The sequence below is a fragment of the Myotis nattereri genome, assembly GCF_964212035.1.
Source record: "Myotis nattereri genome assembly, chromosome: 4".
Taxonomy (NCBI): Eukaryota; Metazoa; Chordata; class Mammalia; order Chiroptera; family Vespertilionidae; genus Myotis; species Myotis nattereri.
In genome coordinates, this window is record NC_138079.1 from 86,782,809 (window position 1) to 86,809,062 (window position 26,254).

At 49.7% G+C, this 26,254-nt stretch overlaps 1 protein-coding gene across 5 annotated transcripts in view; it reads left to right on the plus strand.

Moving 5' to 3' along the window:
* GALNT17 (polypeptide N-acetylgalactosaminyltransferase 17) overlaps positions 1 to 23,132 on the plus strand; it is a 421,721-nt gene extending 398,589 nt beyond the window's left edge. For 2 of the 5 annotated variants that reach the window (XM_081090567.1, XM_081090569.1), the window contains exons 9-12: positions 940 to 1,035; positions 20,744 to 20,911; positions 21,501 to 21,601; positions 21,821 to 23,132. In XM_081090567.1, coding sequence (XP_080946693.1) covers positions 940 to 1,035; positions 20,744 to 20,911; positions 21,501 to 21,601; positions 21,821 to 22,073 — 618 coding nt within the window. In that variant the 3' untranslated portion in view covers positions 22,074 to 23,132. Of the gene's footprint in view, positions 1 to 939; positions 1,036 to 20,743; positions 20,912 to 21,500; positions 21,754 to 21,820 lie in introns of those variants that run through there. The other 3 variants (XM_081090568.1, XM_081090571.1, XM_081090570.1) reach the window with 3 other exon arrangements.
* The last annotated feature ends 3,122 nt before the right edge of the window (positions 23,133 to 26,254 follow it).

Below are 26,254 nucleotides of genomic sequence, written 5' to 3' on the forward strand. Positions count from 1 at the left end.
TGGACTGCCCTGGCCCCTAGTTCACTTTTGCACTTCTTTTTTTTTCCTTTAGGCATTATTATATGACATATAACACATATACAGTGTGCATAAAGTATACATGTGCAGCGTAACAATATAAAGCAAACATCCACATAGCTACTGCCCGGCTGAAAAACAGAACGTTGCCAGCATCATTCTCACTATCCCTTTTAGCATTTAGCTCAGGAGCCACCTCCCCTCTGTCTCTGAACCCCACTTCTTGATTTACCCAGTTAGTTTGGTTTCCATGGAGAACATAATCTGGAGGGGATCGTGTACATGGAGAAGGCCAGCATTGCCGTTTTCCCGCTGGTTGCGATTGCAGGGTGGTGGGCGGGATGGACACCCACCTAGAACACAGTGCACCTGGAGGCCAAATTAGGGGACTTTTGTCTGTTCCTCCGAAGGTGCGTTCTGAAACACTTGGTGCCTGGCCCCGTGTCTGCATTCAGTAGATATTTTTTGAATATCCAAATAAGTATTGCTGGAGCTCTGCATGATGGAAAGGCCTTTGTGTGCTTCCTGATGACTGTTTTCCATGCCTCTGTGTCAGTAATGAACTGAGACGCTGACCTGTGATTCCCAATGTTATTAAAACCAGCGTTGGTGCTAAAGCCCACTTTGGAAAACCAATGGCTGACCAGTGTTTCTTTGTCCAAATGTTTCCTGAGATCCTTTTTCATGCTGGGGAGGGGGAGCCGTGTGGGTGAGGGTCACAGACACAGGATTGGTGCCCATGGCATCCACTGAAGGGCTCTGCTAGAGGGATCGCCTTGCAGACGCAGGCCTTGGTCCACATGGGGTGTCGCTTGACCTTCCCGTTGAGTGGCTGGGACCATGACATGGTGGAATGGTAGTTGGGCAGCAGCAGCTCCATCAGATGAGCTCTGATGGATGATGTTTTTCCTATTCCTGCAGCTTCGCAACAACAAGGCAAAAGATGTCTGCTTGGACCAGGGGCCGCTGGAGAACCACACAGCAATACTGTACCCATGCCACGGCTGGGGACCCCAGGTAGGAGCATCCCTGACCAGGAAAAGAGTAAATTCAGCAGCCCACAGGGGATTTGTGGGACTTCTGTTGTCTTCTACCTGGGTAGTTGTTACCTGTTCTATGGGGAGAGTTCTGGTTGTTTCTCTGTGAGTCAGGGAAGAGGTACACAAGTGGTTATATCAGCACAGATATTGAGAGGATCAACGGGCATGAGTCATACAGAAAGGAAAATGTAAACTGGAGGATCGTTTGCTAGTAGGGAAGAGTATGTGTTGTAATTATACCAAAAGCCTGCTTACGACTTCAAAGAAAGAGTTAGCACATTCCCTGGTGAAAACCTGATTGACATGTCCACCCTGAAAGGCCACCATCAGTTTGATCCGAAGAATGACCTGGTCTGTAAGCGTTGGTGCGAGAGCCAGGTGCCAACTGGCAAGGAGGAAGGTGCTTGCAGTGCATTTCAGAGAACACATGTTCTCTGATCTCTCATTAGAACACACAAGATAGCTCAAAAAGGACAGAATGATCAACCAACAAAGTGAAAACAGAGCCTGATAAATGAATTTCCTTTGACAGCTTTGTGCTAGCCAATGATGTGTGTGTGTGTGTGGGGGGGGGGTGCGCGTGCGTGTCCACATACACCACACACACACACACACACACACACACACACACAAAGAGCTTAGCAGAAATTCTCAAAGATTGGGAATAAGCATATCCAAAAATGTCATTCCACTTGCCATTCATAAAAATTTAAAACATTTTTATGTCAATCAATAGCAATAAAGGGCAAGCTACAACTTGGGAAAACATTTATTATTCAGCTCCAGAGGAGTACTAGATGTTTGGTTCAAAGCCAGACTCACAGATTCTCCTGTGAAAGGAAGGCACTGGACAAATTACCCTGAAACCTCCCGTTGTCTCTCTCATGTCCTATGAACACACCTATTCACATGTAAATTTACATTCATACACAAGCACTCATGCATGCATTCATAAAGGCTCACAGTTCTGTCTGCTCAGAGAACTTTGTTTCCCATTAGGCCAGGACCTGGAAAGAAGAGTTGTGTTCCCTCTACTATCACCACAGGTAGTTCTCATAGTCCAGACCCTCGGCCCTTCAAGGTGATGGGTCCTTTGAAGGAGAAATGCCAGACAAGTCAAGTTTTGAATCCTTTGGTCCTTGCAACCACTCTGGGAAGTAGCAGACAGCTACTGAGGCATGAAGGGAAAAGTGCCTGTTAGCAAAGCAGGCTAGAATCCAAGCCCTCTAGCACAACCAAAGCATTTTAAGTTCAAATGTAATTTCTTTAATTCAAGATTGATTACTGGGCCCTACTAGAATTTACAATTGGCTAAAACTGCTGTGGAGAGCAGAATGACTGGGTAGACGGGCTCCTTCCCATTGGGAAATGGGGCATTAGCATCAAAGGCAGCATGGACTAAAGAATCCAGTGAGTGTCTTCATCCATTCATTCACTCATTCTCTCAACAGATACATCTTGATCACCTACTGTGGGTGCTAGTCACAATTGTATTTGGTAGCTGATAAGATATCCACCCTGTTCTCAAGTGGTTTACACTTGAGGGGGAGAAACAAGTAAAGAGGCAGGAAACCTACAGGATAGTAAGTGTGGAAGGAGCAAGATAGCTCAGGGCGCTGGATGCTGGGAGACAGAGGTGCCCTGTTTGCCTGGGGCTTAGAATGCAAGAGGAAAGAAGTGCTGAGAGAAGGGAGACGAGAGGCAGATCTGCAGTGGCCTGATAATGCCCCACAGCACAGGTGGCCACACGTCAGTGTGCGGGGGAATCACCTAGAAGACTTGCGAAAGCACCCACTACTGGGCCCCACTCCCAGAGATTCTGAGATAGGAGGCTGGGGTAGGGTCTGAGATTTTGTGTTTCTATCAAGTTCCCAGATGATGCCAGGGATGCTGGGACTTGACCCTGAGGGCAATGGAGAGTCACTGTAGGGCTCACCTTGGGGAATGATATGTTTACACTGTGCACGAAGACCCGGAGTAGTTCAGAGAGAGATGGATGCTCTTACCACGTAGCTGATTTTGGATTGGCAGACCAAATTAGGCTGCTCATTGCTGCCTCCAGTTCTAGGATGCATACTGTAAGTCGGCCATGTTTGTCTCCCATCAACTGATTTTTAAAAATATATTTTGATTGATTTCAGAGAGGAAGGGAGAGAGAGAAACATCAATGATGAGAGAGAATCGTTGATTGGCCACCTCCTGCACACCCCACGCTGGGGATCGGGCCTGCAACCCTGGCCTGTGCCCTGACAGGGAATTGAACTGTGACCTCCTGGTTCATAGGTCGGTCGATGTTTAACCACCGAGCCATGCCGGCCGGGCGATACTTTAAAGTAAGTCTAATGGTGTGTTTTGCTCTACCACGTGTTCAGAATTGGAGTGCACTCTCGGCACTACCCTCCGGCCGCCAGGCTGCCCCTCCCCTGGCTCGTCAAGGTTTCTCTCCTTCCTCCTAACAGCTCCCTCTACGCCAGGAGTCGTTCCCACCAGTCATGTGCCTGGGCATCTTTTTAAACTGCTTCATAAAGTGCTGTGGGTTAATGGAGACCAATTCAAAGCTCTGTAATAAGGCAACTCCCAGAAGAAGGAATTGGTGTTCCATGGACGTTGTTAGCTTAATTAATGGACTCTGTTGTAATTTATTGTCAAACAGCAATTAAACAGAGATAAAATAAGCACTGAGGAGGGTAATTTCCTGTCTTGTAACAGGTGTTTGTCAACAAGATGGAAATGGTTCCCAGCCATTCAGAGAGCCCAGCCCGTTCGCTGGTGGGTGTCTGCCAGCGAGCTCTTGACCCGCCTTGGTTTGGTCTGGTTACTAATTTGGATTAGACAAACATTTATTTCTTTTTTGAGCCTAACCTTCATTTAAAAATAGGATCTCCAGGACACAGCAGCTTTTGGTGTTAGCTACCCCATTTAGAGCAGAGTCTTGTTCAAGGATGTCACAGCTCCTCACCCCGCTGCAGGCTGCTGCCATCCTGCGCCCAAGTCGGGTGGGTCCCCAAGCTGGAGCAGCCAAGGTCGCCCCACAGGGGCAGAGGCCATGAGAATGGCCTTCTTGGCAGCACCTCCCTGTGTTCTCTCTCAGCCGACCCCCGTACCCTCCCCAACTGCTGCTTCCGATTCCCTTGGTGGCAAAGGTCAAAAAGAGAGAAAGGGGTGGGCAGTGCTGCCCTGAGGGGCTCAGGGGCATGGCGCATCTTCCTGACCCCTTAACACTTCTGTTGGCTCTGGGGCTGCTCTAAGCTGAGCAGTTTGCCTGAGGGCCCCGCCGTGTAACAGGCTGCAGTGAGGTCCAGGGCCACAGGCCGGGGCCCTGCCTACAGACAGCTCTGAACACTCAGGCCAGAGGCCTGGCTGGGCTGAGGCAGGGAAGCAAGACGCTGCTGCTGATAAGCCCATGTCTATTTCAGTAACACAGTCAGTGCCCTCTCGTAGGTAGTGGCTGCCCCCTTCACTGATGAGAGACTCATGTAGTGTGTTCCGTCCCACTCTTCAAACTCAAGCTCCGTGACTCCTGAACTTGGGCACTCTGCTCTGCCATCTGGGGAGCATGTCTCCAGTCCTCGAGCCCCCAAATGTTCTCTAGCCCATAGCCGGCCATGGTAGAAAGAGCTGAGCAAGCATAGAGCCAATGCTAGGCAAGTGGAATGTCAGAGCGAAGGAGAGGAGGTGGGGGTGCATACTCCACGTTTGAGGGACAATCAGGCAATTGGCTGTGGCAAGTGATGGAGGGTGGTCAACAGGGAGAATAGTACTGAGAGCCTGAGGGCTTCCCATCCAGCATCTCAGGGGTGGTCCACGGAACTGCTGGCCACCAGGAGCTCCTTACAAATGCTGATCCCTGAGTCCCAACACCCAGAAAGTGGGGCACAGGAATCTGCATGTCAACACTCATCTTCAAGTGCTTTTTTTTTCTCAATCGACGCGATTATTGATCATCTGCCATGTGCAAAATTGTATTAGACATATAATAGTGAAGGTATGTCTCTCTTTGTCCAGGGCAGGTCCAGGTTATGCTTAGTGGTCCAGCCTAACTTTTTAAATTCATAATACTATTTCAGTTTTAATATAATCGAGTTTTTAAGATAAATTCCACTTTTTTTTAAATCATCACTGGAGGATATTTTTTGCATTGACTTTTTAGAGAGAATGGAGGGGAGTGCAGAGGAGAGGGAGAGAGAGAGAAGGAGATAGCGAGAGAGGGGAGGGAGGGAGAGAAAGAGACGTCGATGTGAGACACATCAATTGGTTGCCTCCAGTTCACACCCAGACCAGGGCCAGAGATGGAGCCTACAACCGAGGTACATGCCTTTGACTGGGAATTGAACCCACGACCCTTCGGTCTGCAGGCCAACACTCTAACCACTGAGCAACCGGCCAGGACTCGCTTTTCTTAACTTATGGTTTTGTGAGTTCTGACAAACATGTGGTCAAGTAACCCCACCACAGTCAAGACATAGAGCAGTTCTGCCACCCCCTCCATTCCCTGACCCCTTTGGAGAGAATCCTGCCTCTGCCCCAGGTGCTTTACACACATCAAGCCTGAGGGCCGGCTTCACTGCGAGTGTGCGGGGGACCCCCCATAGATGCTGCCCATGTACAAACATAGAACGTCCCCGCTGCAGGCTCCTCCCAGGTGAGGACCATAGCTCTCCAGCCGCCCATGCGTGGACAGGGCATGACCAGCACAGGGTCCAAGTGCTGTGGCCCTGGGGGCTTCGGGGAGAACTTTGAAGCAGCTACTCTATAGTGGGGGATTCTCAAGACAAGGTGTGCACCGTGGGGAGGAACGGAGGGGTGTCAGGCTCTGTGCCGAGGACCTTCTGATTCGCTGGGCTCCGGGGAGGGCACCACGGGTCCCTTCTGTTTGTCCTTCTGTCAATACACTTTATTCTTCCTCTCCCGCTTTTCTGAGACGCTCACATCCCTCCCCTCAGTTAATCCATCACCAGAATGACAGACGAGAATTCTTTCATCCCATAACTAAATTTAATCTGATCTTGGACTTACTCTCTGATGGCTTCATCCCTTCAGCGACACATCATCCCCCACCTTGTCACGATGATGCATGTGCCAGGGAGGCGCAGAGCCCGGCTGGAGTGGCAGGCGCTGGCGCTGTGAGCAAGTGGAAGGCGCTTGGAAACACAGACGCTAATGACATCCAGCAGCCTCATGGCTTCCAAACAAAGTCATGTAGGCGTTGGGGCTCAGGGGATGGAGCCGTTGAGAGCACATTGACGTTAACACCCCCTCCCCCCATGGCTTCGCCCCATAAAACAAGCCCATGGTCTGGGCAAGGGCTCCCCACATTTGGTAGGAGGCAAACCCAGTAATCCCGATTTCTGGAAAGCACCGTGAGGTCAAAGCAGGGCCAACAGGGTTGGAGGAGTGAGGGCAGGGACTTTTCATGTTAGGAAAACCGGCCACATACACCAGAGAGAGGGGGGGGGGGGGGGAAACAGGGCAGAAGACACCTGTGCTGTGGGAGACACGGCGGAGTTTCTGTGCTTCTCAGGTCCATTCCCCATCTCCTATGCAATATTTAAAAGTCCCCCTCCCCCGCATTCCAGTGAGACACTCATACATTCATTTTGCCTTGTTGCTGATTTTATTATTTCAGGGTTGTTAGTTCCTGCCTCGTGGGCTCTGCCTCCATCCAGCCCACATGTGCCTCCCTGGTGCCCGCCCCCTTTGCAGACTTCCATGGAGGGCAGGGTTACTGCCTTTCTGTTTCCTGGGGCTTTGGGGAAATCTATGGGGGACCTGAGCCTCTTTCTCTGCCATCTGCTTTGCTTCCCTTTTCAAGTTCCAGTTTCCAGTTCCCTCCTTCTAATTATGCCAGAAAGCGGGTCTCAAAGTCCACACACAGGGAGCTGGCGAACTCGATTTCCTAAGTGGCATACAGAAGTAAACGCACGCGCCGTTGACCTTGCTCAAGGAGCATTCGGGTTAAGGAGGAATTACTGTACGCTTCTTTCTTGCCAGAATGGGTTGATGAGCTGTTCTTTCCAGAAAATCTGAATTACAATCATACATTGTTTTCCAGTAGAAATTATTAGTTAAAAGTTTTATATCTCTTTAGAATGTTAGTTGATTTCTCTCCAAACACACAGAGGGATCCAGGCAGGTTTTGTGTTAATGTTGGGCTTGGAATAAGGAACCCAGACTGAACAACGTGGTGGTGGCCACATTATCAGCTGAACATTCCTACCTTGCCCAGAGCTGTCAGATTCAAAAAAGTCACTGCTAACCTTTTGCTTTTTTACTCAAGGTACAGCAGCATTACAGGGAGTTTAAAAACATATAAATTAAAATCACCCATAATCCTACCACTCTGAAACCACTATTATTATTTTGGAGGCTTGCTTTCGTCTCTCTCTTTTTTTTAAGAAACATCTTGGGGGTTTTTTTTAGGTTGTTTTTATATCACAGAATTAATAAAGAAACAATGCCACTGCTTCTGAAGGACGTGAAGCTGGAGGAGACAGCTGCTGGTGAAAAGGCGTTTAGGGCTTTAGCACTACAAGGTGTAGCAGAGTTAGTGCAAAATGTTAGTGGGTCATTTACTTCAGAGTTTGGATTTTTCTTTGGCTCAGTGGTGTCCACTGAGTGATTATTTAGAAATATGTTTTTTGTTTGGAATGGAGGACATTTGAGATCATGGCCAATCAGAATTAAGGGTGGATTTGGAAGAGTTTAGGGCTAGTGGAGTTGGGGCCACTGGTACAGGATGTCAGGGCCTCAGGAGTCTGGGTTTCCACTGGAGGAGGCCAGAGGAAGGCCAGATGTGGGTAGCAGAAGGTCTTAGACTGTCCTCATCTTAACACCTGCCTGGCTCAGGTGCTAGGGTTTGTGTAAAGTGCCATGGACCAGAAATCATGCTGGAATCTCACCCACATGGGGATCACTGAGGGTGCCATATACACACTGAGGTTGCTTGTGTGGCCTCCTTATGGCTTCCTTCTGTAGCTTCAGGAGGTTGAGTGTCATAGGCGATGGGTCCTGCTTTCAGGGGACTCCTATCAATCATCTTGACTGCCTGATACTGCTTCCCAAAGGCTAGGTTCATGTCTGTGAAATTCCTGCAGGGCTGGAGTCTGTGCCCTCCATGGAGACTGAAGGTCAACCAGCCACATCTTGAAGGTGAATCCCAAGAACCCTTGTAGGAAGGATTCATGCACAAGGATGGGTTCTTGTCAGCTCAATCTCAGTATCCTCCATGTAAGTGGTTGGTTTGGCCGTGGACTTACCAGGGTTTCAGAGGAGGAAGACGAGTTCTGTTTGGGGAAACGTGAGTTTTGGGGAGAGTGGGCTTTGAGAATCCCAATGGCGATGTCCTCCAGGCAGCCAAACATTCCAGCCCGGTGCTGAGGACAGATGGGGCTCCAGGGTGTGTACTGAGGGACATCAGAGCAACAGTCCTAGGAAAGACCCTAGGGAAAGAAGGCATGTGGCCTGCGGGCTGTGAGTTTGACATGCTTGCCCTAGGGCATCTCCATGTTTAGTGGTCAGTAGAGCCAGAGCAGTTCACACAAGAAAGATGGTCACACCAACCAAGGAACAGTAGCATCAAATGTTGCTACCCAGAGTAAGTTAGACACACTGCGTGTTAGATGTAGCAACAGAGAAACCGAGGGAGGGAGGACTCTCCGCGGAGTGTGGCGTGGAAGCCAGACTGGAGTGGGTTCAGGGAAGGAAGGGAGGCGGGGAGGCAGAGGCATGATGGGGAGAATGCTCTGGAAGCTTGACTTTCAGGGATAAGCGAGAAGACAGTTGGGTGGCAGCGGGGGCCAGAACTGGAAAGCACAGTTAAGACAGAGTGAAAGAAAGTGGAAAACCAAACAGAAAGGAACTAATTACATTTCTAAAACATTAGTGGAAAGTGTAGAGAGGATTAATGCTTGGAAAGTAGATGTTCTGTAGTCTTAATTTGAGCAAAACTAAATTTCCCCTGGGCCAAGTGATGGGATATGGGAGCAGAAATTTAAGGGTTTCTTTTTTTCTGAGAGAAATATGTGAATTTATCTTGACAGAAATACAGGAATCGGCTGACCTGCCAACCCAGATTCACCCCTCTGAGAAACACAGTTTTTAGCTCACTTGGCACAATTTACAATGCTGAAGGCCCCAAATCCCAGGGACATGTTCTGACTGAGGAGGCTGGGCACATGGAGGGCATCTACAGATGTTTAGTGCTAAATGAAGAGTCACAAATGGGGTATCACTGCTGGCGGGGATGGGCCTGATGCTTTGGCCAGGCCTGTGTTGCGGCCACGAGCTGAGCCCAGAGTGGCCACAGCCTGGCACCAGCTCCAGGTTGGGCCCCTGCGCTCAGGTGGGAGGGTGGAGACACAGCGTGAGAGGACCAATCCAGTGGGAGGGGTCCGCAAAATGAGGAGAGTACAGCCACTGTGCCAGGGGGAGTTTGGGCTTCTAGAATCAGGAGTAAAATATAGGGTCTCTTGGGTGGAGACATGCCCCCACTTTTTTAGGGTCATTGTCATTGGTCAAATAACATTATGCAAATGAACAGACCCAGACCAAGGCCTGGAGAGTAAGGGCCGTGTGGTGTCTGTCCTTGGACACCTGGACCTGAGTCTCAGGGCTGGTTCTGTTTCAGAGCACCTTTCCCTCGGCTCTCACACACGAGCCTCATACCCAGGCCCATGTCTGACTCCTCTGTGAAGGCTCTGAATTCCAGTGGTCGAGGCTGATCAAGTAGATGATTGGCCTGGGACTCCTCGGGGAACATGCCAGGAGCAGACAACAGGCACAGCCCTTGTGCCCCCACTGCAGAGGTGTGAGGGAGGGGCAGGAGTCAGAGATGAGGCACCATGAAAGCTAAGGACCTGGGGCAACTGGGTGGCACTGGGGACACAGAGCTGACACCAGTCCAATGCCTCGGGTACAGGCTGCTCAGCAGTATTGTTGAAGCGCTTGGGCCAGAAACCCCTGTCCTTGGGGACCAATGGCTCTGGGAGAGGACAGGAAGCCTAGAGTGGCGGAGTGCCAGGAAGGAGCTAGGGATAGGAAATGCCACCTGTGGCCACAGGGAGCCAGTAGGGAAGAGCAGAAGTCTGCAGTGAGGCGGAAGCGAGGCCCGTCCTCCCCTGGTGCACACGGTCAGGGAAATAAGAATAGCACATATACAGGGCTTACCGTGTGCCTCGCGCTCTTCTCACTCATTCATTTAATTCCATAACTACCCTGTGAGGCGAATCCTATAATTAGCCCCATTTCAAAGATGAGGAAACAAGTCCCTTAGGGCTAAGGCAACTGGCCCAGGGTCATAATGCCATCAAGTGGCAGAGCTTGGATTTCACAAGCTGCTTCAGAGTCCAAGTCCTGAGCCAAATCATATTCTGCCCCTTTGATGGCACAGCACAAAACCCAGGACGCTGCTTCAGCTGGCAAAATGGGGAAGCGAGGCAGTTTTAACTAAGATTGTGTAATAGGGAGGGAAGTATTTGCAGCACTTCCACACTGTACCTGGGATGCAAGCTTACCTTCTTTCACACACAGAGATCAGAAAGAAGTGCATCTGCTTATTGAAAAATAGAGTCTTGCCCAGCTGACATGGCTCAGTGGTTGAGCGTTGACCTATGAACCAGGAGGTCACAGTTTGATTCCCGGTCACAGCACATACCCGGGGTTACAGGCTGGATTCCCAGTAGGGGGCGTGAGGAAGCACCCAATCCCTGATTCTCTCATCATTGATGTTTCTATGTCTCTCTCTCTCCCTCTTCTTTCCTCTCTCTGAAATCAATAAAAACATATTTTTTAAAATAGAAAGAAAAATAGATTCTTGGCTACTCCAAGATTCTTGGATACTCACCCGATTTAGCAGTCCGGGTGAGCTTGAACAGCATGCTTAGGAATTTGCTCCTGATTCCTGAGAACTTGGAGCCAGCTCTCCTGCTCGCCAGCATCCCTTCTCCCACTTGGCTCTTCTGACCCTCATGCTGGTGCTCCTCACATTTAAGACCTTCTTCCAAGAAGTCCCTGCTCTCTCCATAAATCTACATGGGCCAGACCCTGCTCCCTCCCACCGCCATTGGCACTCACCCTGATCCACCCCCTCCTGCACCTGTCGCTGCAGGAAAACTGACCCAAGGTTTTGTGGCACAAATATGTCTCCCCATTCGTTCTAAGTAGCAAGTGCATTTTCTGGAACCACCTTGCTTTAATCCAGCACCTCCTTCAGTGTCGCCACTTTTGTTCAGTCCTTTACATTTTACTAAGTTGTTAATACAGATGAGTGACGGAAGGGAGAAGGCTGAGGAGGGAGGCCCTTGGGACCAGCCCACCTCCAGGCCCTGGCTCTCTGCAAAAAACAGCTGGTTCTCTACCGTGTCGTCTAAGCTCCCAGATATATATTTTAATTAACCTTATTGATGTAGAAAGTAAATACAATAAAGTGCATCTATTTAAAGTATAAGTTTGATGCGTTTTGATAGGTATATACATCTGGAAACTGCCTTCCCCCCAGTCAAAACACAAAACATTTCCACCCCCTCTTCCCCCCGACTCTGCCACTGTCCCCACCCCCTGCCCCCACACCAAAGATTGTTCCTGCCCCGTTTCTCTAACCCCCGTTCCCAGGCAGCCACCACTCGACCACTCTGAGATACGCTATGGAGACATTTTTTCTTTATTCAGTTTGGGATCTGGCATGCCCCAGACAGTGGTAGAAAAAAGGCTGTTTGAGAATATACATGCACACGTGTAGTTACAAGAAACCATTCAGCCAAGCAACAAAGAAATGCATCCCAAAGCAGGCTTGAATCAATGGAACCCGCCTCTCTGCCTGCTGAGTAGAAGCTGGGTGAACTGCATTTCTCCTTTAGGCATGGTTTTCCGCACTGACTAGGCCTGGTTTTAAAGTGATGAGAAAGACCCTTAATATGAAAGCAATTGCAAGGCAGGCTTTTATTGACATTCCGATGGATTTTCTATGTTCCGGAGTCATTCCACAATTATTTGGCTGGTTCTTGTTTATCTGGCCATACCCTGAATGTTTTAGTTCTCCCCCAAGGCTATTAAATCTAGGTTAATACTTGTGTGTGCCACTTAGATCATCTCAAATAGAAAAATTGGTGTTTTTTTTCTCTCCTAAATGAGAATTAACTGTATTTGAGCTCAGAGGTTTTCTCCCTAATGCCTTAGTGTTGTGGATAATGACGTTCATTTCTCCTCCCGGCCCCAGCGGCCAAACGTAGAATAATCCCATTCAATTCAAAAGACATTTATAGAACATTTTCTTTTTCCAAGATAATTTTCTTGGTCCTTATGCTGTATAAAAAGGGTAGGATACTGATGTCCTAAAACAACCACAATGAAAACCTGTAGCAAGGAAAGACACATTCATAAAATACACAATTGTGTAAGTTGAAGAGATGACATCTGGGTGGGGGCTTTGTGGACCAGTGGAGATGGTGGGGGTAGGGTGGGGATATCTTCCATATAGGGAAGACTATTGGCTATTTTTGAGAAATCTCAAGTCATCTGTCAGGCTAAGCCAAGAATCTAAGAGTTAAGCTTGAAAACGTAAGCTGCAGCCCTGTAGTGCAATGTCATGGTAAAAAATTTACTCTCAAATCAGTGGGCAGTGGGAGCAATGAAGGCTGAGGCAAGGGATGCTCTGATTTGAACCTGCAGGATTGGCTAAGACCAATGGGAACTGGGAAGGTCTGGAGGTAGGAGGACCAGTTACAAAGCTACTGCAGTAAGTTAGGTGCCAGCAGGTCAGGCTATTAGGAAGAAATATGTAAAAGAGACATGCGGAGGCAGAAATTGTAAGACTTTTAACGTTATTGATGAAGCAGAGGGAGATAGCAAAGGTGATTCAAGTTTACAAACCTAGAGCCTTGGAGAGATCAGGGTTATGGGAGCCAGTGGTCTGTTGACCCTAACTGGAAGGATGAGAGTCAGCAAGTTCCAGGCAGTCACCAACTCAGAGGAGGAAGCTTCACCCATTGGCCCCTCAGCAGCACATGCTTCAGGGTTACCTTGGCAACAGTGAGCATCATACTGGAATGACAAATTCCATAGAGAGTGGCTTGGCCATAATTTTATACGTGAGCATATAGATAGATGATGAGATAGCTCTCAACAATAGAGCAGATTAGATACTTTGAAGAATCTCCCCAGTACTGTATAACTAGATTCTAGATCATCTACAACAAATCCAACTTAAAAACCTTTTTAGGTGCACAAGAGCTATGTATCCATTAACTTTTGCTGAGTAACAAATCACCCCAAGACATTTTCACATCAACAAAATCTGAGTGGATTTACCATGACAGACAATCACCAAAGGAACTTCTAAGGAATGTATTTCAAGAAGGAAGATCAGCCCAGAAGAATGTCTTGAAGCAAGAATGTACTCCAAATAAAGAAATTTATAAACATATAAGTAAATCTACACAAATATTTCTTACATAAAATAATAAGAATGGTGTTTATTTGCTCCTCTGTGGAAATATATCCAAAAGACTGAACCATTAGAAATGATCAGATTTCATATGCTAATGCCCTTGAATTTTATTCATTGAAAGTAGATGTTAAGATGTTGAATAACTTAACATTTTAGTAAGTTGTTAATGGCTGCATTTCAAGAGTGAACAATAAAAAATAGAAATGGCATATAATTTCCAAATTTGTGGAGGGAAACAATGAAATATGATACCATTTCAACAAATAACCCCAAAACACAACCAATCCAAACAAAGGCAAATAGAGGAGAAAAAGGGAACAGAAAAGGCTGGACACACAGAAAGTACAGAGAAAGATAGTAGAAATAAGTCTTAATGTATCATTAATCACAATAAAAGTACATGAACTAATCTTTCTGGTTAAGAGCCAGAGACTGTCACCTTACATTTTTTAAATTACAGGAGTATTCCATCTTCAAGAGACACGTTTAGAATACAGAGAGAGAGAAACTTTGAAAGTAAAAAGATGGAAAATGGAATGGCAGGCAATTCTAAAGAGCAAAGAGCTGGGTGACTGCATTAATATCAAACAAAGTAGCCTTCCACACACAAAGAATGATTAAAGATGAAGTATGTCATTTCCTGATGATGAATCTCACCAGGAAGATAGAGTCATTGGTAACTTGGATGCACCTCTCACATCTGTCATGTTCTTTCCTCCTTCAGCGTCGCCAATTTGTTCAGTCCTTCATCAGCCCCTGGGCTTTCATCAGGCCCCACCACAGTTCATTCTCCCCTCAGCAGCCAGTGTGGCCCTCCTACGATTCCCTGTGATAAAGCCCCGATCCCTGGGCATGATTTGTCCTTACGGGGCAGTCTCCTCTACACTGTGCCCACCCCTTTCTACTTCTGCCCTTTCACAGCTGTTACACTCCATCGTTTCCACTGGTCTTCAGGCCTTTGAACATTCTCTTGCCTTAGTCTGGTCTGGTCTGCCTTCTCCTACTCATCTGGTTGTCCTAAATGCCCGTTCCTCTGGGAAGACTACTCTGCCCTCCCTCTTCTGGACTGGGGCCCTCCTGTTCTGGTTCTAAAAAGACATTTAGTATATTTCATAGCATTATTTCACACAGTGTCATCCTTGCCTCTTTACTTCCCTGCCTACTTGAATAAAGGGTGAACTCCTTGACGGTAGGTCCTGTGCCATTCATTCATGATGTCCATAAGAATTTATTGAGCACCTCCTGTGTGCCAGGCACACTTCTCAGAGCTAGGAATAGGGCTGTGAACAACAACAACAAAACTACAAACAAAACTTCTGCCTCATGCCTTTCACATTCTAGTGGAGGGAGTCAGATGACAAACTCTATGAATAAGCAAAATAAATATAGTCTATTAGAAGATAATATGTTCTTGGAGAGAAATAAAGCAAGGGAAGGGATAAGGAGTAAGTGGTGTGAGTTTTAAATAAGATGGTCAAGAGAAACAGTCACCAAGAAGATGGCATTTTGGCAGAAACTTGGAAGAGGTGAGGGCGTGAACCTTCCATATTTCTGGGAGAAGAGCATTCAAGAGAGAAGGGACAGCAAGTGCAAAGGCTTTGAGCAGGAGCAAAAATGTCCTACTAACAGACCAACAAGGAGGCTAGTGTGGCTGGAATAGAGTGAGCAAGGGCAGAGTGGTGGGAGTTGAGCTCAGGGAGCTATTATTATGTTGGCCTTGTAGTCCATAGGAAGGATTTTGGACTTTTATTCTGAGTGAGATGGGAAACCTCTGGAGGATGTTGAGCAGAGGAATGGCATGGCCTAACTCCAATTTGAAGTAACATAATTTTAAATGATATGATGTTTTAAAAGCAATCATTCTGAATGCTATATTGAAAATGACCAAGGGAGGCAAGGGTGGGAGCTGGGAGACACTTTAGGAGACCATTGTACTAATCTAGTTGAGAGATGAAGGAGGCTTGGAACAGGGAGGTCTTAATGAAGGTGAAATCTGTATATGCTTTGCTAATGGATTGAATGTGGTGTGTCATCGAAAGAGGCAAACGAAGGGTGAAGACAAAGTGTTTGGCCTAAACAACTGGAAGGATGGAGTTGTTGTTACCAAGATGAAACAGATGGATGTTGGATGCATGTGAGGGGGAAGGGAAGATACAAGGCAAGGAGGAATTTGGTTTGGGTCATGTAAATTGAAATGCCTATTAGACATCCAAATAGTATGTCAAGTGGGGAGTTAGATATACAAATCTGGAACTGAGGGGAAACTTTGGTTTGCAGATAGAAATCTGGCACAATCAGAAAAAGTCACCCTATAGATGCTATGACAGCCCTAAGAATGGCAAGCTGTCCAAGAGAATGGGTGTAGAGAGAAGACATGTATCACCTGCACCCAGCACAGCATCTGTCCCACATTTGGTGCCCAATCTACACTAATAAAAGAGAAACATGAAAATTAACCATCACTCTGCCACTCTGCTACACCCACCAGCCAATCAGGAGCAAGTATGCAAATTAACCCAACTAAGATGGCAGTGGCCATGGAGCTGGAGCGAGCAGGAGGCTTGGGTTGCCCCTGGCGCTGGAGGAAGCCAAGCTTCCCACCTGCCCTGGCCAGCGCTGGGCTCCACTCAAGGCTACAAAGTTTCAATTATAGAAGATAAATAAATCCCAGATACCTGCTTCCAAAAAAAAAAGAAAAGAAAAGAAAGAAAAAAAGGAGAGGCTAGGAGCTTGGGTTGCTGGGGGGCATGGCCAGACTGGGAGAGGGCACAGGCTGGGCTGAGGGGACCCCCCACCCCCCAGTGCACAAATTTTTGTGCACTGGGCCTCTAGTATAAAGACAAAGAAAAAGCAATTGAAGTTGATAATTAATGGATCTTGTTGACAATTTCCATGAGTAGTGGTGGTAGAAGCCAAATTGCAAGGCACTGAGGAATTAGAGAGAGGAACTCCAAGGACAAAATTAGGAGGTAATAAGAGCTGTGACTGGAGAGGATTTGGGCGGGGGGGCGGGGGGGGGAGAGCATAAATATTTGGTTATGTTTGTAGCTTGGAAGAAATGAAAGAGACAGGAGAAATAATGACTTAAGGTGCCTGCAGAGTGGGGAGAGGGCCGAGACTGAGAGGAAGTGAGGGAATGTGAAGGAAGTCAGGTTTTGAGGGGTAGGAGCCATAACTTCCAAACAAAGGAGGAGACAAGATCCCCAGAGGGCCACGAAGGCTCAGGACACCAGGCTAGGGATGGAGGAGGAAGGACACATTTTTAAAATCTAGACCCTGAAGGGGTGAGAAGGGTATTGTCTGACAGAGAGTCACAAGAAGTGAAGGAAAAGCTGAGAGAGCGATGTGAGGCAGGCACAGTGGAATACGGGTGGGTCTGCAGTGGGTGCGGGAAGCTGGCACTTGGCCCTGGTCCGTGGAGGCAGGAACCAAGGGGACCTTCTAAGCCCGCAGTTCTGGGTGACCCCAAGGTACCAGATGGCGGCCTGCGGTTCACGGAAGACAGTACTGCATACGCTGGCGGCAATAAACACCTGAAAAGGAAATAAGACATCAGTACCATTACAATAGCATCAAAAAAGAGAAGATGCTTAGGAACACATGTAAGCAAAGCAGTGTAAGACTTTTACACCAAAAACAACCAAACACGGTTGAAAGGAATGAAAGACCTAAATAAAAAGGGTCTCCCGTGTTCAAGACCCACCACTGTGAAGATGGCAGTTCTGAGCTAATCTCCAGATTCCATCCAATCGCCATCAAAACCCAACGGCCTTGCTTGCAAAAATGAAAAAGCTGACCCTGAAATTCATATGAAAATGCAAGGGACCCCGAGTAGCCAGCGTATGGATCTGTGTTGTGCCCAAGACTTGACAGGAGATAACAGAATGCATTAGAGAAGGAAGACATTGTGGAATGGAGAGACCTGCATTGAGGTCTGGGAATTCTGAAGCCAGAATAGAGGAAGGCCAATACAAAGCATTTCCAGGCAGGGAGACAGCTGGAGCAAGGCCCTGGAGATGGAGAGCCTGTTGGACTTACAGAGGACAGGGAGCAGAGGTGTTTAAAGAGGGAGCACGGGGGTGGGAAGTGGGGGGCGGTGGACTAGGCGGACTGTCAATCCAGGAGTGGAGGAAAAGGGGAGAGGGATGTCAGGTCTCAGCACTTACCATCCTCCTGCCTCGTAAGCCCCACGGTCCATTCAGACCACAGCATCCTTCCCCTGACCCTGGCCCCTTGGCCGGGCCAGCAGAGCCTATACACACATCCTGGTACTTCCGGTATGAGAATCAGCCTTCCCCCAGGACAGAAATCCTAGAGGCCTCTTCAGCACCCTGCCCACCCGGATGCCTGCAGGGCTTGGGGCTGGTGTGTGGCCTTGGCAGGTCCTAGCAGCCTGGGTCTCCTTGTTTCATGCCCTAACTCCCAGGGGCGTTTGACGTCACTCTTTAAACATCTGGGTCACAGATATGTTTAGTTAATTAATGTTCTTAGCGCTACTCATTTGCCTGCTGGATAATAGATTGATTCATAATTTCAATAAGCAGCTGTGTATATCTTTCCCCTGAACATAAAGGCAGCTTGTTGTCATTCATCACTTTGCATTTGGTGAATTTAAATATATTCAGAGACATTGTTTAAGGAGGGGTGGGGAGAGTTTCTGATTTTCTTATCATTTTGCCTCTAACAATTACTCTGATTTGGAATTAATTTGAGTTTAAAGCACATGTTAACTGCATTTCTCTCAAGGGCACCTCATAAACTCTCTGCCACTTGTTTCGGGGGGACCAGGCAGGCTTCCCTTTGGGGATCAGAGCAGAGGGTTTCTGCGCAGCTTCTACCAGGAGCTGAGAGCCGCCCGAGGAGAATCTTATCCCCTGAGAAGAGGCACTCCCATCCCTGAGCAGAGCAGCCTTCTTGCTCCGTCCATGGCCAGAAACGCCCAGGCTCTTGGGAGGAGGAGAGGGTCCTCTGGGAGGGGCCCCTCTGCTGCGCAGCTGCTGGGCCAGGGCCACCAACCATAGGGTCCCTAGGCACCCAACAGAGGCCGGGGCCACCAGGTGACCAGATGTCTTCATGCCTTGGTTTCCTCGTCTTTAAAATGGGGTGAGTAGTAGCACCTGTTTCACAGGGTTTTGTGACAGTTCCATTATTTACCCCCGGTACAATCTTAGAAACGATGCAGGGTATGCCTTCACTACCTGCAAGCTGGTCATTTTACTTTTTTATTTGTTTAGGAACCTTTATATCAATAGTCATCACGCCTACTCTAGTTACCGCTTAAGACTGTAAGAACAAACAGGAGGAGCATGCTAGCCTCTCTCATTGCCCGCACCAGCCTGCACTGGGACCATCTCAGTGGGAACACCGCCCGCCCATCCTTATATACCCAGAAGGCTGTCCCAGGCTGGGCACACAGAGGAGCCTTCGAAACATGCTTGTAGAGTTTTGTATATGAGGCTTCATTTGTTTTTTTAAATGAGGATGTTTACTAGATTTACAATGTGCTCATTCACAAACACACTTTTGAGTGCTTGGTCTGTGATGGCCCTCCTAGCAATGAATGAAAGGAATTGGACACAGTCCCTGCCCCTGAAGGATGTGAATGGCAGGTGAATACATTTCTTCAAAAGTTGGAATACAGCAGTGGTTGTCAACCTTCTGGCCCTTTAAATACAGTTGCTCATGTTGTGACCCCTAACCATAAAATTATTTTCGTTTCTACTTCATAACTGTAATTTTGCTACTGTTATGAATTGTAATGTAAATATCTGATATGCAGGATGGTCTTAGGTGACCCCTGTGAAAGGGTCGTTCAACCGCCAAAGGGGTCGCGACCCACAGGTTGAGAACCTCTGGAATAGAGTTTTAAACAATGCGGACAGGCAGGAGAGTGGAACCCTGCTGGGGGAACGGTTGGCAGGCAACACCACCTCTATATCAGTTAGCTATTGCTGCATAACAACTATCCCACACTTAGTGGCATGAAACAGTCTGCATTTATTATTTCTCATGAGTGCATAGGCCAGCTGGATGGTTCTGTGATCTGGACCAGGCTCAGCTGATCTTGGCGGGATTCATTCATGAGCCTCCTATCAGCTATCAGGTTGGCTGAGGGCTACCGACCTCTGGTGACCTTATCCCCTTGTCTGGTGGTTGTCCCTCGTCCTCTAGCAGTCCGTCCTGAGCTTACTACAGTGGTGGTACAAGGTTTCAGGAGGGTGGAAGTATGCAAGGTCTAATTCAGGAATAGGCACATCCTCACATCTTCTTCATTCTGTTGGCCAAAGCAAGTCACCGATAGGATGGAAACTGCTGCAGAGTCACGTTACCAACGTTTTACAGGAGGAAGAGTGAAGGATGAGGCCATGTTTGCAATTTCCCACAACCGCCCAGCACTCCTTGCAGTACTACATGGAGCAGAAAGCCAGTGCCAGGGCTGTGTTGTTGCACGTGTAGGATGTTATAAATAATGTTGCAGTAAGCACCCTATACATAAAGTTTTGTTCACAGTTCTGATTATTTCCCTGGAATACATTTCTAAAAGTGGATTTATTGAGTCAAAGGAGAACATTTTAAAAGCACAAAGTGTGTATTTTGAAATCCCCTTTTTGCAAGGTTGTAGTAATTTACCCTCCTGCCAGCCCATCTTATGCTAACCTTGAAAAAATAGGAATAAGTTCTTTTTAAAAATGCGGTATCACATTGCTACTTTATTTATTTAAGAGCCTATGAGGTTGCATGCTTTTTAATAATGTCTATTCCTTCTTGCGGGCACTGCCTCTTTGGGTCCTTTGCAGCAGTAGATTTCATTAATCCCCAATTACAAAGGAGGAGGAAATGGAGGCTCAGAGAGGTTAAGTGAATTATTCAAGGCGGCCCAGCCAGCCGGAAGCAGAGCCAAGCTTTAGAAATCAGCTATCTTGCTCTTTCACTTACTTATTCCTGCTCCCTGTGCTGCTGGACAGAGGCTGCACTCCTGAAACATTGACAAGGACATGCTTAGGAAAAAATCAGAGTGGACCAGGGGAATCAGTATCCTGGCTTAGCAAACCAGAGGGCCTCCTGGCCAGGGCTCCCCTGTGAGTTGGGGATGTGGGTGTGTGACAGGCCTGAGATGGTAGCCAGGGCGGCAGCGTGAACAGAGGCCTGGGTGAGACCTACAGACCTCAACCCTGTTTTCCTTCATGGTCTCGCCCCTACCCTCCTGACCCTCCTCCCCTGCCACTCTGCTCTCGCTCCCCAGCTCGCCCGCTACACCAAGGAAGGCTTTCTGCACTTGGGAGCCCTGGGGACCACAACGCTCCTCCCCGACACCCGCTGCCTGGTAGACAACTCCAAGAGTCGGTTGCCCCAGCTGCTTGACTGCGACAAGGTCAAGAGCAGCCTGTACAAGAGGTGGAACTTCATCCAGGTGAGTACTCCATGGACAGGGCTGGCACCCCAGAGCAGGTGAGGATGCTGCAGATCACAGGGAAATCCAGCACAGTGCACCGAAGGTCTCCCAGCCCTGGACCAGGCGCCTGGACCCAAAGTATATTTGGGGGGAATCAGTGGGGGGATTTCGTGGGAGACAGCCTTCCGGATCCCTGCAGCAGCGAGGCGTGGTTGGCTCTGCTACATCTTGGGAGGAGGGTGTGGGGGTGATTTTCCTGAAATCGGCCAAATACCTAGAGCCAGTAAGATTAAGAAAATCAGACCTCGAATATCCCTGGAAATTCCTCCTTCTGACACCATTTCCCATCGATCCTCATCACCTGGTTCAGCCACTCAGACTTGATGAAACTTATTTACTGTCTGACTTAATGATTTCCAGAGGAGGCCCCAGTCATTGCTCCCCTGTACAGGATTGTTCCCATGAGAGGCCATGTGCTGGGCACTAAGGTGGTTAAGTCTCTCTCTCTTTCTCTCTTTCCCTCTCTCTTTCTCTCTTTCTCTCTTTCCCTCCCTCCCCCTATCCCTCCCTCCCTCCTTTCTCCCCTCTCTCACCTCCTTTTACCCAGAATGGAGCCATTATGAATAAGGGCACTGGGCGTTGCCTGGAGGTGGAGAACCGTGGCCTGGCTGGCATTGACCTCATCCTCCGCAGCTGCACGGGACAGAGGTGGACGATTAAGAATTCCATCAAATAGTGGGGAGGAGCTGGGGACCTGGAGACTGGCCCCCAGGGCAGGGTCTGCCCATGCTCTGGCCCAGCTACGCTGGTGGAGAAACAGCTGGGAGCCAGCAGGTGCTCGTGGGCTTCTCCAGGGCAGCATGGCGGGGCAGGGGGGCGGGGGGGGGGGGAGCAGGGGGCCAGATGGAGACGCTGTGTCCACCTCAGGCACTCAGCTCCTGCACCCTGGGGAAGCTCCCCCGCCCCCACCCTTCTCTGGGAACCCAGGCGCTGTGTCTTCTGCAGCCCAGATGTGGACCTGGCACCGAGGAGTGAAGCATCCACATCTCTGTCGTCACCTTCCCACCGCTATCAGGACTGGACTGGCAGGGCCTCTCCTCTTTCTCATCTCTTACAGCAGCAGCTTCGAATTCCACCCCAGCCCTCAGTAAAGTGGGGGAGGAGCTCAGCCACATCCTAGTTCTCCCTGCTCAGAGGAGGCAGTGAGGCCTCGAGACTCAGTTTCCCCCGAGGTTGCTTCTGCCCAGATGTCCTCTCACAACCAAGGCAGCCTCCAGCCCAAACCTGTCCATTAGGTGGCACTGGGGGCCACAGCTCTGGATTTTTCTGGTCCCTCGCCCCCTCTCCCCCCGATGGCCTGGAGCTGACACTTCCATGGTCGCCTGTGCATTGACTAGGCTCCTATGCTCCTGGGCCAGCTCTTCTGCCTGTGTCTGGAGAGCGGAGACAGGAATCGGCTGAGCACACAGAGTAGGCTGAGCTGTGAGGGATGCAGGCTGGAGCCAGGCCAGTGCCGCTCCGCCTGCCCAGGGAGCAGGGAGCCCTGACTCAGAGGCTGCTGCAGGGGGGACAGGGAGGGGACTGGAGCTTACGGACTGGAGCCAGCACAGCAAAGGGGGCCAGGACCCTGGGGTCTGCTCTGTGCTCATCTCATTTCAGCCCACGCTCTACTGGCTGACGGGGGAGAAGGCAGTCGATTCCTCTCTGAAGAGTAATAATTTTTTTCGATTGCCCTCTGGTTAGGGTGCACTTATAAATCAGAGTTAATATATGGACGTGTGTGCATGCGTATGAGTATGTGTGCCTGTGTGGTGCGCGTGGCAGGGCGTGTGCAGCTGCATGTGCGTGTGTGCATGTGTGACGCCACGTGGCCTGTGCGTCTGGGTGCGTGTGAGTGTGGTAGAGCAGACGCAGAAGTATGGCTTTGGGCTTGCGCTTCATCGCTCACCTGGATCAGGACAAGGCTGCTGAGAAGCTTGGGGGGTGGGGGTGGCCACACATGTAGCCAGAAGGATGTGGCTCAGCCTTGCCCATGTGGTGCCCAGGCAGAAGAAGGCTGTCCTTCTGCCAGTTCCCATCCCTCTCCCTCATGCTGTCCCCAAAGGTCAAGCCCTGCCCAGAACCAAACCCTGTAGTTGTCCAGTTTAGGGTTCATATGTCTCATTTGGTGGCATCTTGTTGGTGGTCAGCCCACTCCATCTCCCCCTTGTGAAATAAATACATGTGAGCACTTCCCAAAGCAGCCTTGTTTGCTTCTTGATTTCTCCGGAACCTGGAGTTAGGGGAGTTCCTGGGATGTGGCGGAGGGCCCCTTTGGTTTGGGGGTTTGGTCTTATTACATTCAAAAACCCTCACAGCCTGGAGCTGAGACAAATCCAGCCTGCGCTTGCACTGGCCTTCGCCTCGAACCCAAAGCAGGACAAGCTGACCTCCGGCAGTGGCTTACTAGGCCCCCTGCCGGATTAGGAGGGTCAGGCTGGTACAGGAACCTCTAAGGAAGAAGAGGGTTGGGGGCGACCTGGCTGAGCCATCCAGATCCGCCCCCTCCTGCTGCCAGGCGTCGACCCCCACCTCTGGAGGCCATGGAGTCGTGGTGGGAGCATCTGCCCTTCTGTTCACGGAAGAGTGAAATCTGAAGAGGCGCCAGGCCGTCTGTCCTGGAAATGCTTATGGAAGAAATGGGAGGCCCCTAGGCTGGGACAGCCATGCCTCTTTCCCTTGAGGAGGCCAGGAAGGCCCATCTCCTTTGGTGTCACGTGACATACAGATATGCTGACCAGTTGCCATTTTTCTGTTGGTTCTACGAGAATCGGGGTCCACAAGCACGTTGCTGGAAACTGCTGTTGTTTGGTAATGAATCCATCAGACTTCAATATCAGAGTCTGAGGGTAACTGTGAAGTGAAAAGGATGAAGCTCCATGGGTCCTATGTCGGGTCCTGGAGACGCTGAGGTCATAGCACAAGGTGGTGCTTCGGGAAGAATCCTGCCCTGACCGAGCCATTCTCACTCCCGTGTGGGTCTTACTGTGGACGTTCAAGGACAGCATCATCCTCTTTTACCATTAGCTGAGACTGAGCCCAAATCCCTGTGAGGGTCTTAGTGGGCCCCATGGGATCCTCCCTCCGACAGGAAATGGGCCAAGACTGCCTCAGACCAAAGAAGCCCAAGGACCTGCTCTGTTCTCACAAGGTCCAAAGCCAGGGCCGGCGGGGAATGGGAGCCCAGACCTCAGCACTTGGCACGCTCACGGCACATCGGGCTCCCCTGTGCTCTCAGGCTGCACCCCCAGAATACGACAGCAGGAAGTGCCTGGGACTCCCCAGAGAAACACTGCTCTTGTTGAGTGTCACCAGCAGCAGGACGGGATGTTTGGGTGGCCTCCTTGTTTGGGGGATGGATGGGGGAGCTGGTTCAGGGATGGGGGAGGCTTTTGCCAATATGTGCTCTCGCCCTTGGTTCAGCATCCAAGGGGCCTGGGCTGTCTGTTCATATCAGCACAGGCTGTCAGCACTCACACCTGGCTCCTCCCAAAGGTGAGGAAACCTGGGAAACTGGCCAGAGCACGAGGCCGGCATCCCCAGTCAGCACCCTCTGCCCTGCAGGGTCCCAGTGGGGTGGCAGGCCACAAGCCACGGCCGAGAAGAGAAACTAACGAAGCCAGAGGTGGAGGAGAGAAGAGAAGCAGGGCCCTGAGGGAGACGGGTCCCTGGTCCTTTGGAGGAATTGGGAAGTTCCAGAGACTGTGGGCAGCAGGCTCTAAGTTTGGGGCTCAAGGGAAATGGTATACTTCTTCGTTGGAAGTCGGCACCACCTGTGGTTTGAGAAGGGACAGGTTAGTCTACCTCACTCTCAGCTGCACAAGTGATGCTACAGAGGCAGCTGAGTTCTGACAACCTTTGCTTGTCTCCAGCTGTCCCTCATCCCATCACCCTGCCCCTCCAACCACTCCCCCCTCCCTTGTCTGGTGACTATTTCTTTCTCTTCTCTATTTCCCTCCTCAATTTAAAGGACAAAAAATACCGCAGATGGCATTCCTGAGTCATGTCCAAGCTACCAAAGCCGATGTCTTTGCATCTATATATGCTATTTCTCCAATGTGTTTTTATGCTCATTCTGGTGGCTGGAAAAGGGGGAAATAGAAAAGGCTGGGAAAGCACAATTTGGGCCTGAAGCCACCAACTGCAGCCACTCCAAGCCTCTTTCCTTGGGCTTCTGAAACCATCTTTTATTCAGCTGATGTTTTTCCCACCGTTCTCGCAAAGTATCCCCATTTCACAGAGGGCAGGAGTCAGGCCCGGGCAGCCCTGGACTCTCCCAGAGCTGGGATGAGGGCACTGTCCCTGACTGGCATGCTGTTTCTCCTCCTCCCACTCTGCTGCTCTGAGAAGGGCTGAGGGACAGCTGGCCGGGGCGGGGATGGGCTTGGGAGGCCCTGGAGCCTGATTGGGAACCAGGTGGCCGATGAAATCTGGGACCTGCCAGGTGGCTGCCTCAGGTTCCCAGCCCAGCGCATGGCCAGCATTTCAGCCTCTTGCTTTGATTTGAGCTCCGGGTCAGCAGCTGGGCGGGCAGATCGTCCGCTCCTAATCCGCTGCCCCTTCCTCTCCGGAATCACGAAGCCGAGTCTCTTGGCCCCTCTGCTCTGCCACTTGTCAGGCACGTTTCCTAGACCTGAGTATGGGGATCACACTCTAGAGGCCCACTCAGTCCAGTTCAACAAGTACATTTGGACACATACCCTGTGGTTAGCTTCTTGGAAGGCAGGGAGGGAGGCAGGAAGAAGCTGACGGACATTGAGCAAGTGCCTGATGAATGTCATGACCTTTGGCCTTTGAAGCTTATATTGAGAGAAGAAAATAGACACAATATTTTGGGCCTCCCCACCCCTGGAGCCTGGGCAGTCACGAAATGGGGTCTCACCTATTGGCATAAATGGCAGGGGGAAGAGGGGGCGGTCTTAGCATATTGGCAGATTCCAGTGTTCTTTCCCCAAAGAGGCCCTAGCTGATGGCTGGATCTCTCAGTGTAGCTCTCAGCTTGCCTGCTGCCTATTGCCACGGGCTCCCGGCCCTGCCCAAGCACAGAGAGCCAAGCTGAGGAATGAGAAAGCCAAGCAGGATCACGATGCTGCCGATGGTCCCAGAACACGGCAGACTGCCAGGCCTCGCCAGCTGTTACCAGCATCTTTAACAAATGGTCAGGGGGTCCTATTGCTCCAGGATCAATATATCTAATCCACTGTCCCACTGGATGCCCGACCACCTGTCCAGGTAAGCAGCCTGTATCTGCTTGCTCAAGTCTAGAGACTGCTTGTTTAGGGCAGAAAACTTGCTGATAGTGAGCCAAGCAAAACTTGCTGA